Below are 21,266 nucleotides of genomic sequence, written 5' to 3'. Positions count from 1 at the left end.
TTACGCAGCCAATTGACCTGGATTTTGTATGGTCTACACCATAAAATGATTGGTGTGGGTGTGGTGATATGCCTGTAAGCAATATTTTAGATGGCTGGTGGTGCGACCTCCAACCAGCCCGTCGCGGTACAGACCCACCATGCGGTCCAAAGTCAGTGGTCATGTGACAAGGCACTCGGGTATAAGTGCGGGCACATCTGGTGATCGAGAGATGGTTATAAGACGTACAAGTGGACAGTCATGCCTAGGGGTAGTTCCAGGGGAGTACAAAGGAACTCCATGATACCTTGCTCTGTAACAGATCGCTATCTTCCCACATGTGAGTTAATAAAGATCTTGGTTTGGACAAGTCACAAGTTGTTCGGTAGATTCCTTGCTAGACAGACAAACAGAAGCAATGAGCCAGCTTCTGGGGGGGGAGAAATGTAGAGGCGGGAGGGGCGTATTCAAGTAGTGGATTGTGTATCGGAGGCACCCTGCCTCTCCAAGATGTTTATCCACCCCCAACTTTTTAAAAATTCCTCCCCGTCTGGCCTCCAAACACCCCGCTCAGCGTTGCGTGTCCTATCCTTTCCCACCCAACAGCCCACCTGGTTCTGGCACCATCCTCTCTTCTTCGTGAACCTGCCTGCAGTCCCAGCAGCACCCACTGGTTGGAGGGAGGGGGGCGGTCTGTTGGCTGCTAGTTGATTCTTGCAATGCTAGTGGGGATAGGATGGAGGGAGCAGTTTGGAAGAAATTTTATTGATGGATGATAGATATCTTGTTGTCTCTTTTGATGCCATGGGCAGGATTTTCTGACCCTTCGCGTTGACAGGATCTTCTGGTCCTGAGCCAGGCTCCCTGGTGTCAGTACGGGCAACCCATGCAAAATGCCATAGACATTCACAGGTCTAGAAGATCCTTCCAGAGGCCAATAGTGAGCTGACTCCTCAGTCAGAAAATATGCTGCAGGCATGATGCAAAATCCTGCCTCGTTAGCGGCCAGCTGCTTTTCTGAATGGACTATATCAATTTTCTGTCGTTTTCTGAAGCTTGATCATATATTTGGATTGAATTAGCTTATCGGGGTAGATTTTGTTAAAGTTTGGAGTTGAATAATTTTCATAAACTTTGACCATCATTGCCATGTTAAAAGGATTCTGCTGGTGTTGGAGGGGAGGCATTGCCTATCTATCCACAGAGAATTATCTGAGAATTAATTTAGAATGGAAGGTTGCTACTCTGGTTTCGATACCAAGGTGCTAATATATAGTATAGAGCTAACAGGCCAGGGCATAATGTATATTCTCACAAATACACAACAGAAAAGTCACTTCAAGATCTCAATGGGCTACACCTTTGTGTGGTGCCAAGGAGACACCATAATTGCAATGGGTGGTGCTCAATTTCTTAATCACCCAACTTAACTGCACAGCAGTTGCAAGGTGCCTAGATGTTATTGCACATCAGAATGGAATAACATGTTTGTGATGAGACAATACATTATATCCTTGTGTTAAGTAGCTGAATATCAATTTATCGAATCAGGCAGTAAAAGACATGGTGATTCACAGCTGTTTTATTCTGATATTATAGTTCATTACTAAGACTTGTTTCCAACTTCTCCCTTCTGGATCCTCTCTCTGTCCAGAAGCTTCCCCCACTGTGGAAAAACCCAGCTCTTTAAATGCAAGCTTCATTGAGCATCATCTGCTCTCTGTTCACTGTGAAGCTCAACCTGGTTTACAGTTTTTTTAGGAGCAATTTAGCGTGGCCAATTCACCTGCTTGATTTTGATTTGATTTATTGTCACATGTACCAAAGTTCAGTGAATAGTATTTTTCTACGGCCGAGGAACGTACACAGTACGTACGTAGTAGACACAAGAATAATCAACAGAGACGATTGACAAATGGTACATCAACAAAACAGTGATTGGTTACAGTGCGGAACAAGGGGCCAAACAAAGCAAATACATGAGCAAGAGCAGCAAAGGGTGTCGTGAATAGGTCAAAAAAACTGAACACCCACCCTTGCGGGGCTCCAGTGTTGAGGACTATTGTGGAGAAGATGCTGTTGCCTATCCTGACAGATTGCGGCCTGTTGGTGAGGAAGTCGAGGATCCAGCTGCACAGGGAGGCGTCAAGTCCAAGATTGCGGAGTTTGGTTATTAGTCTTGTTGGGATAATGGTTTTGAAGGCAGATCTGTAATCTATGAACAGCAGTCTTACATAGGTGTCCTTGTTGTCGAGGTGTTCGTGTGTTGATTGCAGAGCCAGAGAGATAGCATCTGCTGTGGACCGGTTGCGGTGATAGGCAAACTGCAGTGGATCGAGACCGTCCGGGAGGCTGGCAGTGATCCGTCTCATGACTAGCCGCTCGAAGCATTTCATGCTACCCTGCACATCTACCCTGATCACCTACCCTGCTCACCTTTGTGTTGTGGAGTGAGACCCACGCAAACACAGAGAGAATGTGCAAACTCCACCAGGACAGTGACCTGGGCCGGGTTCGAACCCCAAGTCATCAGCGCTGTGAGGCAGCAGTGCTAACCACTGTGCCACCGTGCTCCCCCCCCCCCCCCGTCTTGGTTTACTTTTAAAGAGATTTGAATTTCTAACATTGACACTTGTGCCCTGTGGAATAGTTTAAAATGGATCAAACCTCTGGGGCTGGAATTTTGTTGCTGAGGCAAGTAGCTCGCATCAGCAAATTTCCCAACTCGGTGAACCTGTGCTGGGGTAAAAGTGCCCCAAATGCCACCATTAACTGCAGCGAAGGGTGTGGCATAGAGTCGGGACTGCTGCCCCAGGTGCAGATCTGAGATGGGCACAGGGCCTGCCGAGTGCCAAGGCATACTGTTTAAAAGGCCTTCTTGGTTACCTGGGACTTTTGTCTGAGTTTTCAGAAATGTTAGTGAGGGGGCATCTTCATGTTGAAGCCCTAACCCCATGTATATGTTCTGATCTTATTTTGCTCTGTACAAAAATTAAATGTGATTTACATTCCCTACTTTTTACTTCCTACTTTGCTGGCTGATAATTCCTCAGCTGATTGGCTGATCAGCCTCCCTACAGTCTGCTCTCTTCCTGGACAGCGCAACCACCTATGGAAATCATTAAATTCAAACTGGCCGTGGAATAGAGGAAGTTGCACTCTGTGGTCCACTAAAACTTTTCTGAATAACTTTTATTAATATCAGTGATTGACGGCATTCCTGTGCCGCTGACTGCAAAATCTGGCTCCTTTTAATGTTTGGACTTCTTAACCTTGAGTAGGTGAAAAAGTGGACTTTGTCTGAATAAAAAAGCTTTTTATTTTATTGTGGGTCCAAACACCAGACGGGAAGCAGTTTTATGTTGTATTTAGCAGTATTGCTTTTCTTGCGAATTGTTACAGCCCAGTCGAAACCAAGAGTTTTCTAAACTAAGCTGGATTTCCCAGGTACGAATGGACAAGATCACCAATTTAAGACTTTTTTTTCTGTAACAAACAAACTAAAATTAAACACTACTTAACAATGCACCAACTTAAATAAAAGGTACTTTGCATTAACTAATGCCTACAGTGCAGAAGGAGGCCATTCGGCCCATTGAGTCTGCACTGACCCTTCAAAAAGGCACACGACCCATGTCCACCTTACCCATAACCCCATAACCTAACCTGCACTTCCCTGGACACTAAGGGGCAATTTAGCATGGCCGATCCACATATCTTTGGACAGTGGGAGGAAACCGGAGCACCCGGAGGAAATCCCCGCAGATTGGGAGAATGTACAAACTCCACACAGGCAGTGATCCAAGGCTGGAATTGAACCCAGCATCCCTGGCGTTGTGAGGCAGCAGTGCTAACCAATCAAAATATGGTGCACGGCACTTTACGCCATGTTTCTGACTAATGGGTAGCAATACAAGATTAAGTCTCAAGGTACCCTTCCTTCCAGCATGCTTACTGCTCTGAGCCATACCAGGTCAAATCTTCCAAGTCCCAGCAGCCCTGTCTCCTTACTTTTGAACAGAAAACCAACTTTCACAAGCAATCTGCTTCGTTATTAGACAAAAACTGTCCATCTTGCTCTTCGTAGCAGAAGCTGCTGCTATCCACGTCCAAAATGTCCTCCTTTCTGTCTTAAGGTGTGAAAACTGTGGGTTTTGGGTCATTTAGGTTTGGATCACATGGGCCTGTCTCCAACCAGAGTAAGTTTGATCACCAACCCTCTCTATCCAGGACATTCTGCTTTACCTTAAGTTGAAAAACAAAATTGTCTTGTAAAGACCCACATTCATAATAATTGCTAAAGCATTTTTTTTTTTAAATTTAAAGTACCCAATTCATTTTTTTTCCCAATTCGGGGCAATTTAGAGTGGTCAACCACATATCCTGCACATCATTGGGTTGTGTCGTGTTAGGTACACTGGTCTAACACTGGCTGCAACTGGATGCAGCATAGATCAAAAAGATACTCCAGACCTTAAAGTTAGTTCAATCAGGTTTATTGAACCAATAGCACAGTTCTCGGTGAGTTCGACTCTCTGCTAACTTAAGTGTGGTTACTCTGTCTGACTGAACCAGACTAGCTCTTAGCCACGTGGTGGGGGTGTGAGATTGTAACAACACCCTTGACTGACTCTCTAGATGTTCATCAGTGGAAAGAGGCGGAGTGTGAGTGCCTCGTGTCTTTTATAGTCAGATCTCACCCTGAGTGTCCTGCCTGCTTATAGGTCATGTCCTGTTCTCTGTGTCCATTAGCTGCTTGTCTCTATATCATTGCGTGTGTCCGCATGTCATGACAGGTTGTGGGGCTGAGACTCACGCAGGCACGGGGAGAACGTGCAAACTCCACACGGACAGTGGCGGGATGGAACCCGGATCCTCGGCGCAGTGAGGCAGCAGTGCTAACCACTGAACCACCATGCCGCCCTAACTGCTAAAGCATTCTAATACTTAGTGTTACCACTGTACTGACTGTGTAGATCACAGCATTTCAGTGTAAACCAGAGGTGATCAGTGCATTATTGATGCATTTTTTTAAGGTTTCAAAATATGAAGCTGAACAAGTGACAAGGGAGCAAAATCTTTGGCACTTGTAGGACTTCCTTCAATTTTGTGGAATATAGCTACTCAAAATCTTCCAACAAGTAGGGATTCTACCCCTTTTGAAATGTAAATATTTTATAATGATTGTGCTATCCATTGCATAAAATCCCCGATCAATGACTGCTTAATTAAGCTGCAATTATCTGTCCTTACCAGTGCTCATCTGAATAGTTACTGGTGATTAAAGGATATGCATTGAAACCCCATGCCACAACCCTGACTGGTTTTGCTCATCAAGCCCGTAAGACTACAGGGTGTGGAGCACTCATTTGGGATCCTTAATTAGCGGTGGAGTTACCTCGCAATATGACCCCAGAACAGATTTGCACGATCTTGTTTATGCATTACATAACCTCTCTCAGTGTACCCAAACAGGCATCGGAATGTGGTGACTAGGGGCTTTTGACAGTAACTTCATTGCAATGTTAATGTAAGCCTACTTGTGACAATAAAGATTATCATTATTGTAATCTGATGAACGTTTGCCACCGTTTGTATAAAATGAACACCGAGGGATTTAACTCTCTTTTTCTTGCCTGTGTGTAATGTATATACGATTATTTAATAAGGAGAGGCTAAATGTGTTGCAACATGATGTCTGAGACCAAGGCACCGCAATGTTGGGAAATGCATAGCTAGTGAGTCAGCACCTATAGATGGAAAAGTCAAATTGATTCCAAAACACCAGTGCGTCTTTAGAACACAGTTCAAAATGTATTCTTTTGTAAGGCTAAAGGATTTATCACTCTCAATCATTACAGTGGTAATGATTTACTTGAGCCATGAAGAAGGGAATATATTTCCTGCGATTGCTGTCTGTTGAAAAACTGGAAATATATGCACAAAGAATGCATTTATCATAAGCCTTCCTGCTTGGAAGATTGTTTCTATCCGTGGAAATAAAATTAATGGTCAGGATTTCACAGCTTTGCCACGGCGTGCCTCTGAACAGTAGAAGTGGCAGGCCATTTATACTGCCGTTTACTTCCCGTGGGTCTGGAGGGGCCGTAAAATCCTGGCCAATGTTTTGTTCAGACAATGTGTTGTCTAGTTGAATGATGCAGTGGAAACTGAAGGCTAGTTTCCCCGCTCTCCTCTCTTTTCCACCACCACCACCAACCAACTAACCCTGTGCTACCTTTCCAATATCAACCTAAATAACCCTTTGGTTCAACTTGTGTATTTCTTTTACTTTTCAGGACCACATGCTACAGATAATTAATCAGATCATGGATGACTGCATCCCCAATGAGCGACCAAATCGAGATTTCCACATCAAGTTTCCAGATGAGGTTTTACAAGAACACCTAGGAGTACAACTGTGGTTTGCTGCTGAGGTAGGTCTTGAGGCCGGGTGGGAGGCAATGTGGGCCTTCAAATTGCAAAATGACCATGTATGCCTGCATAATTTTGGATTGCTTATTTGGAATTGCCCCTGGTCGACCTGACTTCCGAGGGGATAACTTGCTGGCTATAGTTTTAAGCGATCGGCACTGGCTACACAATTTTTGGGTGTCAGTCATGGCTTCTCATTACGGTTTGAGTGCTGGTTAAAACTGCCAGTTTCGTATGGGAGAAACCTGCACCAAACTAAAATCAATAGCTAAGCTTATATAATTACCATGTGGCTGGCAATCAAAGGCTATCTGAAGTGTTGAACAATTTAAAAAAAAAAAAAAAAACTCTTTGGTTCTTCAACCGAACATCTAGCCACAGACCAGGGGCGTCATTCTCCGACCCCCCGCCGGGTCGGAGAATGGCCGTTGGCCGCCGTGAATCCCGCCCCCGCCGAAGTCTCCGCTCCCGGAGATTGGGCGGGGGCGGGAATCCGGCCGTGCCGGTTGGCGGGACCCCCCACTGGATTCTCCGGCCCGGATGGGCCGAAGTCCCGCCCAGGAATTGCCTGTCCCGCCGACGTAAATCAAACCTGGTATTTACCGGCGGGACCAGGCGGCGTGGGCGGGCTCCGGGGTCCTGGGGGGGGGGCGCGGGGCGACCTGACCCCGGGGGGTGCCCCCACGGTGGCCTGGCCCGCGATCGGGGCCCACCGATCCGCGGGCGGGCCTGTGCCGTGGGGGCACTCTTTCCCTTCCGCCTCCGCCACGGCCTCCACCATGGCGGAGGCGGAAGAGACTCCCCCCACTGCGCATGCGCGGGAAACTGACAGCGGCCGCTGACGCTTCCGCGCATGCGCTGGGAAACTGACAGCGGCCGCTGACGCTCCCGCGCATGCGCCGCATTTCCGCGCCAGCTGGCGGGGCAACAAACGCCATTTCCGCCAGCTGGCGGGGCGGAAATCCCTCCGGCGTCGGCCTAGCCCCTCAATGTTGGGGCTAGGCCGCCAAAGATGCGGAGACTTCCGCACCTTTTTGCCGGCTTGATGCCCGCCTGATTGGCGCCGGCTTTGGCGCCAGTCGGCGGGCATCCCGCTGTTGGGGGAGAATTTCGCCCCAGATGTGGATTCCAATGTCATGGATTCTTTCCAACTTGGTGAATCCTAGACAGAAAACTAAAAACAAAGTTGATCCTGAAATGTAAGTAAATTCCATATTAACCTAGAAAAGCTGCAGGGAATCTATTCAATAATGGGGTGGAATTTTAACAGTCCCATCATCACAGGGCGAGGCTGTGATATGCGGCGGGTTGTTTAAAATTCCGTTTATTCGGCGAGACTGGAAAATCCCACCGGTATAAAATTCCACCCATGCAATGTCCGTTAGTTAACCCTGATTGAATGCATTCCACAACTTGGTCTACCACTTACTCTGTGGTATGTTTTAAAGCTCGTCTATAAATAATAAGACATCTACATTTCATTAGTATGTATACACTCAAAAGTTTTGATTTTCTCATTCCACTCCCACAAGCATTTAAAAAAAATTGCCATATGCATTTCTGGAGTCGTAATTTTAGGAATGATCCCCTTTAAAGGGATAAGATGAGGCATCCTCTCATTCTCCTTTGAATATCGACACAATACAATCTACATGTGACCAGGAGATTCAAATAATGGATGAAATGGACTTCTATTTACACCTGTGTTATTGTGCTCTGGAAATTAAGTCAGCTTCGTAATATTCCCTCTACCTTTACATATAAAGTGAAATTTTAGTATGATCCCTAAACAGTCTATTAACTATCACATACTTGTAATGTGTAGCTAAGTTTATATGATTTAACCAGCTTCTTTCATGATGTCAGCTCCATAAACATTTTTCATATTTCATATTTGTATCATAAACGAGCCACTGAGAGAGGGAAAAACTAGATTGGCAGGGGGATGGGAATCCAAGGGCAACTTCATAGCTGGGTACAGGAGATGGAGAATTAGTGAGTGACTCTCAAAGACAGAAGAAGCACAGATTTAAAAATGTACAGCATAGAAATTTGGCAGTATTAAAAAGTATATATGTAAATGCAAGGAGAACAGTAAATAAAGCCGATGAGCTGAGGGCTCAGATAGACACGTGGCAACACGATATCAGGGGCAAAAATGACAGCTCAACATCCCTATGTGTGAGTTATTAGGCAGGAGAGAGAGGGGATAAAAAGGTGGCAGTGGAATAATATTGGTTAAAGAATCAAATTACTGCTATGAGGAGGGATGATGGACTGAATGAGACATAAAATGAGGCCATAAGGGTTGAACTCAGAAATAAAAAAGGGGCAGCCACTGTTAGGATCTCCAATGAGAACCCAACTATTTGCAATTTGTAAAACTGAGGAAATGTTACTGCAACACAAGCTGACTACATTGACCAATAGGTATCTTGTATGTTTAAACAAACTTTAATTTAAATACAGAATTAACCACATTAGCAACAAATAAATAGCTTTGCAGTTAACAGATACAACGTGTCTTGCATGAAAGAGAACACCTTAACTTAAATCTGCCACCATATTCCAATGAAGCAAACCAATCAATTTCAAATACCAACTCCTGAAGAAAGTTAACAATCCGGTTTCTACTTGCTTTTCTCTGTGCAGAATCTTTGGAGAGAGAAGGTTTCAGGACCAAACTGAAAAACCTCTATTCAGATGAGAGTCTAGGATCAACTGCCTTTTCAGACAGACCTGGCTGGTCCCATAAACTACATCTGTACCCAAAGCATAAGGCATTATTTTGCCTCTTCTGAGAAGATGTCCCTTGACTTGTTTAGACAGGACCACACAATATCCCTCATAAATTATCTACCCTCCAGGGGTCCTTCAAGTGTAAACAATATCCATTAGGTAGCTATCTGGAAACAAGAAAATAATTCTCTGGGTCTATGAGCAGAACACTTCTGCAAATCATTGATTACCTCACTTTTACGACACCTGAATCAAGGCTCTAGCAGTCATAATGTCTGTATGCATCTCATTCCAGGTTTTAATAACATTACTGCAAGAAGATATAAAACATGACAATTTCTTACACACGGCTCCGACTGGACTATAGATCCCCAAATAGTGAAAGGGCAAATGTGTAGGCAGATTTCTGAGTGCAAAAACAAAGAGCAGTAATAGTTGAGGGCTTGAAAACCCTGAATATCAATTGGTATGTGAACAGTGTAAAGGGCACGCAAAATTCCTGAACTGCATTCAAGAGAAATGTTTTAGCCAGCATGTAACCAGCCCTGTGAGAATGGGTGCAGTTCTAGATTTAGTCTTTGGAAATGAAGCTGGTCAAGGGGATTGAATAGCTGTGGGGGACCTTTCTAGAGATAGTGACTATAATATACTTAGATTTAGCATCATTATGGAAATGAACAAATTGGGGGAAGGCAAATTTTACAAAGCTGAGAGGTGAGTTGCCAACAGTGGACTGGATACAGCTATTTGAAGGAAAGACTGTGTCACAGCAGTGGGAGGCATTCAAAGTATTTATTTATGGGATGTGGGCATCGCTGGTAGGCCAGCATTTATTGCCCAATCCCAGTTGCCCTTCAGAAGGTGGTGGTGAGTTCCTTCTTGAACTGCTGCAATGCTTGAGGTGCAGGTGCACCCACTTTGCTGTTGGGGAGGGAGTTTCAGAATGTTGCCCCAGCAACAGTGAAGGAACAGTGATATATTTCCATATCAGGGTGGTGAGTGACTTGGAGGGGAACCTCCAGGTGGTGGGGTCCCAGGTATCTGCTGCTCTTATGCTGGTGAGATTCTATGGGCAGAGTGTAAACAAGTCTCCATAAAGAAAATTTAGAACTCCCTAGGTTATCTAGAAGAATAAAGGGTAAGATAAAGCAGAGAAAGAAAGCTTATAATGTACACAAGATTTAATACTGCAGAAAGCCTGTTGGAATATAGAAAATAGAGGTGAAGTAAAATGGAAAATAGGAAAGCAAAGAAAGGATACCCAAAAAATTGGCAGGTAAAATCAAAGAAAATCGTAACGGTATTTTACCAATACACTAAAATCAAGAGACTATCTAAGGAAAAGGCTGGACCTATCAGAGATGTACATGATAACTTGTGGGTTAAGTCAGAAGATGTGGGCATGGTTCTCAATGAGTACTTTATCTCTGTCTTCATTATGGAGAGGGATCATGTAGACATTAAAGGGGAGGAATGTGAAATATCAAATACATTAAGAGTATTGAGAGAGGAAATACTGGAGGGACTGGCATCCTTGAAGGTGAATAAATACCGAGGACCAGATGGATTGTACCCCAGGCTGTTGAAGAAAGCCAGAGAGTAAATAATGGATGCTCTGAGGATAATTTTCCAATCCTCACTAGATATAGGTGAGGTACCAGAGAGTTGGAGATCTGCAAACATTGTTCCATTATTTAAAAATGGTGTGAGGGATCAGAGGTCAGAGAATTGTACGTAGATCAGCCTGACTTCAGTGGTGGGAAAATTATTGAAGACAATTCTGAGAGATTGGATAAACAGATTAATCAGGGATAGACACGATGGTTTTGTTAGGGGAAGATTGCATCTGCCTAATTTAATATAGTTTTTTGAGAAAGTAACATGGAGGATTGATGGAGATAGTACAGTGGATATTATCTACATGGATTTCAGTAAGGAATTTGAGAAGATTCCACACATGGCAGACTAATCAGAAAAGTGAGATCTCATGGGATAAAGGGGAAATTGGCAGGTCTGATCCAAATTGGCTCAGTGACGGGGAGCAAAGGGTAATGGTCAATGGATGTTTTTGTGACTGGAAAACAGTTTCCAGTGGTGTTCCATGAGCTCTTTCTGTTTATTGTATATATTTAGACTTCACTGTAGGTGGCACGATTTGGAAATTTGCAGATGACACAAAATTGACCCCGTTGGATAGCTGTCGACTCCAGAATTATATCAGTGATTTGGTTGAGTGGGCAAAGAAGTGGCAAATGGAATTCAATCCATAAAAGTGAGTAATGCAGATAGGGAAGGCAAATAAAATAAGGAAATGCTCAATAAATGGGAAGATGGTGAGATGGGTTGAGAAAGTAAGAGACCTTGGAGTGAATGTCCACAGGTCCTTGAAGGTGACAGAGCAGGTGGATAAGGTGCTCAATAAAGCATATGGAATGCTTTCCTTTATTGGGCGAGTACAGCATACAAAAGCTGGGATTGTGGTGATATGCATCACTGTAGGTACACAAGGGGTTAATGTAAATACACTGGGACCGAATAAACACTAGAGGGCGCACCAGAGACATCATGACACACAGACATTCAACCAATAGGTCAGTAAGATAAGACACGAGCAATGGTCGGTCAAGACACACCCAGAGGTGACACTACGACAAGGGGGGTACCCATATAAAAGGACAGGGCACACGTGCTCTTTCTCTTTTCCACAGGCGACACTCAGAGAGACAGGGGCAGATCAGGAAGCATCACACCCACCACATGGATTAGAGCAGATTGGTTAGTTAGATTGAGTTACTATAGCAAGATCAGCAGGAGAGTCGAACTCCAGTAGGAGAATTGTTAACTGTTCAATAAATGTGTTAAACCTATCTCCAAGTCGGAACCTTCGTTTGTCAGAGTATACATCAAGGAAGCAGCTTATGCTACATGAAGAAGCATAACACAACAGGGATGTAACAATGGATCTGCATAAAACGCTGGTTAGGCCACAGCTGGCATTTAGTGTGCAGTTTTGGTCACCAGTGGAAGGACAAAATTGCTCTGGAAAGAGTGCAGAGACGATTTACAAGAATGTTGCCACGGCTTGGAAATTACAGCTATGAAAAGTGATAGGATAGGCTGGGATTGTTGTCCTTAGAACAGAGGAGGCTAAGGGGTGACCTAATTAACCTGTATAAAATTGAGAGGCCGAGACAGGAAAAACCTATCTCTCTGAGCTGGGTGGTATAGATTTAAGATGATTGGTATAAGGATTAGAGGGGATGTGAGGAAAACCTTTTCACTGAGAGGATGGTAGGTATCTGGAAATCACTCCCCCCATTGGTGGTTGAGGCTTAAATGTTCAACTCATTTAAAAGGTACCTGGATTTGCATCTGTCCTGCAAGGCAGAACTCCAGAAACTGGAAAATGGGATTAAAATGAGCGCCTATTTTTTTTTTCTCTCTCTTTTTGCTGCCGCGGACACAATGGGCTGAATGGCCTCTTTCTGCGTTGTAACCTTTCTTTGGAAAAGATTCTCCCTACTTAAAGCGGAACATTTCATCTGCATCAGCCTTGTTCCTAATTATGACTTTATTTATTTAATTACATAACCTAGGCAAAACAAAAGGTGAGGTGCCATGCCATCAGCATTTCATAATTATAATCTGCACCGGTGGGAAATTATGACCCAAATACCTGCTTTGTGTTTTTTAATCTTAGTAGTCGCCATGTAGGGAATGGAGATGTATTTGCATGCAAGAAAGCCACAAAGAATTAACTTGCCTCATTTGTACTTAGTGTTTAGTAGCTGGTTCCCTCATCGAAGCACATGAATCCGAAATGCTTCTACTGCAACCTCTGGCAGAGGACCTGCTGCGTAGTCTAGAGGAGGTGCGCTATCTACTCCGTGAACACTGTTTCTCTGATTACACCATCTATACAGATGACATCAAAGCAGCTCTTGTTCGGTTTGATAGGCTCTTCGCAGAGTTTGAGTTAAGGTAAGGGGTAATAAAACAATAAACTCAGAGTCACAAGTATTTGTAAATGGCATTTTCAGCCTCTGTATGAAATTAAGCTAAGACAGAGGATGTAATATTTTCTTTGACCAAGTGTTGCAGTAATAGCTCTGACCTATATTGGTAAATCTGTCTGAATTCTCAAGTGTGGCAGAATGTTGGAAGTGACTTTGTGTCAGTGATGCTGTGTCTTCCACATCTCCTCCAAGTGACAACAGCTATTACCACCTCCTTTGCAGAAGCAGAACTGCTCCATAACATTTTTAGGGCAGTTTCACTTGCAGTGTATGCAACCTTTGTCAAGACACAAAAAGGGTCCAAAAGTATGACCATTGTAAATGCTAAATAAGTTGTATGTATATTGAAAGAAAACACATTTTTACATTGGTTCAGGTGATGTGAGCAATGATGGCCAGGCCAGTATGTGTTGTTCATCCCTAATTTCCCTGAAGGTGGTGGTGAGCCGACGCCTTGAACCTTTGCAGTTTGTGTGATGTATGTACACCCACGGGTGTTACTATTTTGTAGTGCTTTGATACAACTGAGTGACCATTTCAGAGGACAGTTGAGCATCACAACATTGATGAGGACTCTTGCATAAGCCAGACCAGGGTAGAATTGCCATTTTGTGCACATAAATCGGTGATCCAGGTACTAATTTCATCCATTTTTTTTCATCCAATTTTCTATTCCTTTTCCATTCTGACTCAATTGCATGTTGCCAAATGGTACAATCGCTTGCCGTGAATCAGCAGGGGCATTGTTTTAAAATAGATTTTTTGTTGTTGTTGTTGTTTTAAAACTTATTCCCGCCTCTGCCGTTCCCACCGGCGCGCTTCTCCACCAGTCCTGTAGTGGTGAAGGCCCTTCGGATCTGGGGACAGTGGAGGAGGCACATGGGAGCATTGGTCTGGTCCTCGATATGTGACGACCATCAGTTTGCCCCGGGGAGGTTGGACGGGGTGTTTTGAGTATGGTGGAGGGCGGGGATTGAGCAAATTGTTTTTGGAAGGGAGCTTCCCTCGCTTGAGGGCACTGGAGGCCAAGTTTGGGTTGACGAGGGAGAATGAATTCCGTATATTCAAGTGCGGGACTTTTTGCGTATGCAGGTGCCATCTTTTCCACTCTTGCCACTGAGGGGGATCCAAGGTAGGCTAGTGTCTAGAGGATGGGTGGGAGAGGGAAGTGTCTCGGATATTTACAAGGAGCTCATGATGGCAGAGGAGTCGCAGACCGAGGAGCTGAGGCATAAATGGGAGGAGAAGTTCGGAGGGGAGATTGAGGAAGGCCTGTGGGTGGACGTGCTGAGCAGGGTCAATGGGACTGCAACATGTGCCAGGCTTGGCCTGATTCAATTTAAGGTCGTCCACTGGGCCCACATGACAGTGTCCCAGATGAGCAGATTCTTCGACGTAGAGGACAGAGGTGTGTAAAGTGCCTGAGATGACCGGCAAACCATGTCCACATGTTTTGGACTTGTCCAAAACTTAGGAGATACTGGCAGGGATTCGATGATGTCATGTCTAGAGTACTGAACACGAGGGTGGCAATGAGTCCAGAGGGGTGATTTTGGGGGTTTCAGAGGCCCCGGGTCCAGGGGGAGAAAGAGGCTGATATCTTGGCCTTTGCTTCCCTGGTAGCCCGGAGACGGATACTTCTAGTTTGGAGGGACTCAAAGCCCCCGAAGTCGGAAGCCTGGCTGTCATGCATGGCGAGTTTTGTGGGCTTAGAGAAAATCAAGTTCGCCTTGAGAGGGTCGTTGTCAGGGTTTGCCCGGAGGTGACAACCATTGAGTGACTTCTTTGCGGAGAATTAATCGTCAGCAGGGGGGAGGGGGCGGGGCGAGAGGGTTAGGGGAATGTAGTATAGGGGGTCAATTAGGCAGATCTGGGTGGGGCGGGCTACGGCAATTCCACTATGTACTTTGTTTACTGTACAGTTCTTTTGTTTTCTCGTTCTGTAATTCTACTGTTTACAATGCCAAAAAATACCTCATTAAAATTGTTTATTAAAAAAAAAATTATTCCATTATTATTAGGATTAGTAACTTGGGTAAGTTTGTGATTAATCCACTTTCAGTTTTATCAAAAGAATAACCATTTTGTCAGCATTGATCCAGGGTCACCCTTGAATATCCTGATGATTTTTCTTTTTAACAATTTGGGAACACTTTTAAAGAGACATCCTAGTTACATTTGGGTACAGTAGTCAGTTTATTAGTAGATTCAAAAACATTTATATTCATTTTTGTTTTTAACAAGTTCCTATGTAGAGCCCTTTTGACATTAAGAGCCAACTTAATTTTAGAACCTGAAGGCCCACAATGACCAGAACGCTCAAAGAACAAAGAACAAAGAAATGTACAGCACAGGAACAGGCCCTTAGGCCCTCCAAGCCTGTGCCAACCATGCTGCCCATCTAAACTAAATTCTTATGCACTTCCGGGATCCATATCCCTCTATTCCCATCCTATTCATGTATTTGTCAAGATGCCCCTTAGACGTCACTATCATCCCTGCTTCCAGCACCTCCTCCGGCAGCGGGTTCCAGGCACCCACTACCCTGTGTAAAAAAAAAAAAACTTACCTCGTACATTTTCTCTAAACCTTGCCCCTCGCACCTTAAACCTATGTCCCCCAAGTAATTGACCCCTCTACCCTGGGGAAAAGCCTCTGACTATCCTCTCTGTCTATGCCCCTCATAATTTTGTAGACCTCTATCAGGTCGCCCCTCAACCTCCGTTGTTCCAGTGAGAACAAACCGAGTTTATTCAACCGCTCCTCATAGCTAATGCCCTCCATACCAGGTAACATCCTAGTAAATCTCTTCTGCACCCTCTCTGAAGTCTCCACATCCTTCTGGTAGTGTGGCGACCAGAATTGAACACTATACTCCAAGTGTGGCCTAACTAAGGTTCTATACAGCTGCAACATGACTTGCCAATTTTTATACTCAATGCCCCGGCCAATGAAGGCAAGCATGCCTTATGCCATCTTGACTACCTTCTCCACCTGTATTGCCCCTTTCAGTGACCTGTGGACCTGTACACCTAGATCTCTCTGACTTTCAATACTCTTGAGGGTTCGACCATTCACTGTATATTCCCTACCTGCATTAGACCTTCCAAAATGCATTACCTCACATTTTGTCCGGATTAAACTCCATCTGCCATCCCTCCGTCCAAGTCTCCAACAATCTAAATCCTGCTGTATCCTCTGACAGTCCTCATCGCTATCCGCAAGTCCAGCAACATTTGTTGTGTCTGCAAACTTACTAATCAGACCAGTTACATTTTCCTCCAAATCATTTATATATACTACGAACAACAATGGTCCCAGCACTGATCTCTGCGGAACACCACTAGTCACAGCCCTACAATCAGAAAAGCACCCTTCCATTGCTACTCTCTGCCTTCTATGATCTGGCCAGTTCTGCATCCATCTTGCCAGCTCACCCCTGATCCCATGTCACTTCGCCTTTTGTACCAGTCTGCCATGAGGGACCTTGTCAAAGGCCTTACTGAAGTCCATATAGACAACATCTACTGCCCTACCTGCATCAATCATCTTAGTGACCTCCTCGAAAAACTCTATCAAGTTAGTGAAACACGACATCCCCTTCACAAAACCGTGCTGCCTCTCACTAATATGTCCATTTGCTTCCAAATGGGAGTAGATCCTGTCTCGAAGAATTCTCTCCAGTAATTTCCCTACCACTGACGTAAGGCTCACCGGCCTGTAGTTCCCTGGATTATCCTTGCTACCCTTCTTAAACAAAGGAACAACATTGGCTATTATCTAGTACTCCGGGACATAACCTGAAGACAGTGAGGATCCAAAGATTTCTGTCAAGGCCTCAACAATTTCCTCTCTAGCCTCCTTCAGTATTCTGGGGTAGATCCCATCAGGTCCTGGGGACTTAACGACCTTGATATTTTTCAAGACGCCCAACACCTCGTCTTTTTGACGATTGATCAACGATGATCGATTCATCCTGGGGGTGTGGCTAGTTTTGTGGGCTGGATTTGCAATATTTTTTTCAAGTAGCAGAAACTTAAGTTACATTGAATGTAGTGTGAGCTTAAAATTCATCATGTTATAAACCGGTTCTGCTGATTTAGGAGCAATTTCACAGAGGGGAGAAAAACCGCAATAGAGTGCAAAGGCCAGGTCACAATGGGTAGACTTTTCTAACTATCTGGATGGGAGGGTTAAATCTTTGAGAATTCAGTCTTTGTTGAATGCCTGGCTGCATATTTGTGATTCCACCTAACAGCCAACCAAACGTCTGTATCCCAGGCTTTGGACGTTGTGTGAAATACAATACTATATTTCCTTTTTTAAAAAAAAAAAATGTTTGCACTAATTAAACCGAGAATATCACTGCTGCACAGGTGAAACATTTTGATTATGTCAAATAATTAGAATTTGGTGTTTGAGTCTGAATTTGAGACAAGTGACCTCAAAGTTATTTTTCTTTTGCTTTCTGCTATTCTATAAGTGACATCATGTATTAAAGGCCCCAGAGACAGCAATTGAATTTACCAGCTTGTGAATCGCAATATTAATGAAAAGGCATTTGGGTTAACCTAGTTTGAGTTTGGAAGGAAAAAAAACTACAATTGAGAGTGAAGTGTTGATTTGTTGTTGTTGTGATTTAGTTGCATCATACACTTGCCAAACATGTTTTACTATTTGTAACGAATACCTTTACTTAAAAGCTTAGCAAAAATAAATTATTCTTACACACTAATCAATCTTCCATATAAAGTTGAAGCTTGTTTTGTAATGAATCCTTTCTATTCCAGATATGTTTCTGCAGTAGTGCCCATCAAATCTCCCAAGGAGCTCTACAACCAGCAACAGATTATTGTGCTCTTTTGTGAAACTGTAGATAGGTCAGTATCCCTGAATTTTCATATTCCTTCGCATAAATGCCCAGCCATCCATTTTAATCTCCTGCAATTGTCTGTCGGTGATGTGTTTAGTTGAAATTTCCCTGATGAATGTCTGGATGAGACATGTTTTTCCATGGTTTTGCTCACTCTGAATTGAGAGTGGGACAGTATGGAATCTGTAAATTCTATCACCAGCATATTGCCAATATCTTGATGCGGAGACAAACTGAAGGGTTGACCTGAACTAACCGTCTGCTCTCTGTGGATCAGTGAAATGTAGTGAGGACGTGCCTCTGGGTTAGAGGTGCCATCTTTCAGATGAGATGTTGAGCTAAAATCTGGCGTCCCCTTCAGGTTGACGTAGAAAGATCATCTGGGTCTATTTGAAGAATAGCAGAAAAGTATACAAACCAACAGATATCTATAAACCAGTATCACCAAAAATAGTTAATCAGATCATTAATCTGATTTTTGTGTAAAGTTGACCACCATGTTTGCCTGCATAATATCAGTAATCACAACTCAAAAGGAAGTACTTCATTGGGTGCTAAGCACTTTGAGACACCCTTGAGGTCAAATTCTTTCATATGCCAGTTTTCTTTTAAATTATTTTGGCATATCATCAACACATTGAAATGTCTCCCTGTTTTACATTTGTAAGGAACTTTGAGATGCTTGCAATACACCTCCTGTGTACAGGTCATTTATGTAGACGAGAAATGGGGGTAGAGACACTGACTCAACTTTTCTCAGAAATATTGTTTCCTTTTTGTCTTATCCAGTCCTATGACCCACCTTGTATTTGTGTGGTTTTACATTTAATTAGTCTTTCATTTGTAACTTACTTGAATTCAAAGGGTTCTCTACTAACTTTAAATGTAGAATCCATCGTTCTTGCTGCATTTGGATATGGATATGGCTCCTCGACGATTTCATACTTACTCTGTCAAATTACATCTCTCTTTCCCCCCCCCCCCCCCCCCCCCCCCCACCCCCCACCCCCCACTGCAGGGCATTGAAGCTGGGTTACCTGACACAAGACATGATTGATGGTTTAGAGCCTGTAGTGATGTTTACCATTCCGCGCCTCGCTATAATTTGGTAAGGAGCTCAGTTTTCATGAACATTGGAAATATTTTGGTCCCAACATGTACAGCAGAGCTAAATTCCAGAGGTGAGGTGAGAGTAACTTTCTGTGACACCAAACCAATCTTTCACCAAGTATGGAATCAAAGATCCCTGGTATAACTGAAGTCAATGGCAATTACCTAGCTGAAAGGAAGGTGCTTGCTTGTTGGAGACCAATAATCGCAGCATCAGGTTATTCTGCAGGAGTTCCTCGGGGTATTTTTTTTAAAATTCATTTTTACGGGATGTGGGCGTCGCTGGTTGGCCAGCATTGATTGCCTATCCCGAGTTGCTCTTCAGAAGGTGGTGATGAGTTGCCTTCTTGAACCACTGCAGTCCTTGAGGTGTAGGTACACCCACTGTGCTGTTAGGGAGGGAGTTCCATGATTTTGTCCCAGCGACAATGAAGGAATGGCGATATATTTCCAAGTCAATGACTTGGCTGGGAGCCTCCAGGTGGTGGGGTTCCCAGGTATCTGCTGCTCTTGTCCTTGTAGTGGTAGTGGCCATGGGTTTGGAAGGTGCTTCCTTGGAAGGAACCTTGGTGAGTTACTGCAGTGCATCGTGTACATGGTACACGTGGCTACCACTGTTCATCGGTGGGGGAGGGTTTGAATGTTTGTGGAAGGAGGAGCAATCAAGTGGGCTGCTTTGTCCTGGATGGTGTCAAGCTTCTTGAGTGTTGTCGGAACTGCACTCATCCAGGCAAGTGGAGAGTATTCCATTACACTCTTAACTTGTGCCTTGTAGATGCTGGACAGGCTTTGGGGGGTCAGGAGGTGAGTTACTCGCCGTAGGATTCCTAACTTTTGACTAGCCACAGTATTAATATGGCTAGTCAGTTCAGTTTCTGATCAATGGTAACCCTCAGGATGTTGATTGTGGGGGGTTCAGTGATGGTGATGCCATTGAATGTCAAGGGGCGATGGTTAGATCCCCTCTCATAGGAGATGGTCATTGCCTGAGACTTGTGTGGTGCAAATGTAACTTGCCACTTGTCAGCCCATGCCTGGGTATTGTCCAGGTCTTGCTGCATTTGGACATGGGCTGCTTCATTATCTGAGGAGTCATGAATGGTGCTGAACATTGTGCAGCCATCTGCAAACTTCCCCAATTTTGACCTTATGATGGAAGGGAGGTCATTGAAGCAGCTGAAAATGGTTGGGCCTAGGGCACTACCCTGAGGAACTCCTGCAGTGATGTCCTGGAGATGAGCGGATTGACCTCCAACCACCACAACCATCTTCCTTTGTGCCAGGTATGACTACAACGAGTGGACAGTTTTCCCCCTGATTCCCATTAACTCCAGTTTAACTAGGGCTCCATGATGTCATACATGTATTGTCCTAGGTCCAACCATCTTCAGCTGCTTCATCAATGTCCTTCCTTCCATCATAAGCTCAGAAGTAGAAATGTTTGCTGAAGAGATTGCACAATGTTCAATACCATCTGTAACTCCTCACATAATGAATCAGGCTGTGCTCACTTGCAGCAAGACCAAGACAATCTTTGAGCTTGCACTAAGTTGCAAGTAACATTTGTGCCAAACAATGATTGTCTCCAACAAGTGAGAATCTAATCCCCTTTCCTGGACATTCAATGGCATCAGCTTCACTGGATAGCTCCTACATCCCACTATCAAAATCCTAGGGATTACTATTGACCAGAAACTGAACTGGATTGAATAAACTCGGTTTGTTCTCACTGGAACGAAGGAGGTTGAGGGGCGACCTGATAGAGGTATACAAAATTATGAGGGGCATAGACAGAGTGGATAGTCAGAGGCTTTTCCCCAGGGTAGAGGGGTCAATTACTAGGGGGCATAGGTTTAAGGTGAGAGGGGCAAAGTTTAGAGTAGATGTACGAGGCAAGTTTTTTACGCAGAGGGTAGTGGGTGCCTGGAACTCACTACCGGAGGAGGTAGTGGAGGCAGGGACGATAGGGACATTTAAGGGGCATCTTGACAAATATATGAATAGGACGGGAATAGAAGGATACGGACCCAGGAAGTGTAGAAGATTGTAGTTTAGTCGGGCAGTATGGTCGGCACGGGCTTGGAGGGCCGAAGGGCCTGTTCCTGTGCTGTACA

At 44.3% G+C, this 21,266-nt stretch overlaps 1 protein-coding gene across 8 annotated transcripts in view; it reads left to right on the top strand.

Moving 5' to 3' along the window:
* The window catches only part of LOC140426826 (lateral signaling target protein 2 homolog), a 115,537-nt gene that overhangs the window by 79,815 nt on the left and 14,456 nt on the right, over positions 1-21,266 (top strand). For 7 of the 8 annotated variants that reach the window (XM_072512052.1, XM_072512056.1, XM_072512051.1 and 4 more), the window contains 4 exons: positions 6,279-6,416; positions 12,932-13,134; positions 17,960-18,049; positions 19,061-19,150. In XM_072512052.1, coding sequence (XP_072368153.1) covers positions 6,279-6,416; positions 12,932-13,134; positions 17,960-18,049; positions 19,061-19,150 — 521 coding nt within the window. The remainder of the gene's footprint in view (positions 1-6,278; positions 6,417-12,931; positions 13,135-17,959; positions 18,050-19,060; positions 19,151-21,266) is intronic. The other variant, XM_072512054.1, reaches the window with a different exon arrangement.

The sequence above is a fragment of the Scyliorhinus torazame genome, chromosome 7 (assembly GCF_047496885.1).
Source record: "Scyliorhinus torazame isolate Kashiwa2021f chromosome 7, sScyTor2.1, whole genome shotgun sequence".
In the NCBI taxonomy this organism is placed as follows: Eukaryota; Metazoa; Chordata; class Chondrichthyes; order Carcharhiniformes; family Scyliorhinidae; genus Scyliorhinus; species Scyliorhinus torazame.
This window is presented reverse-complemented; position numbering and strand designations above follow the sequence as displayed.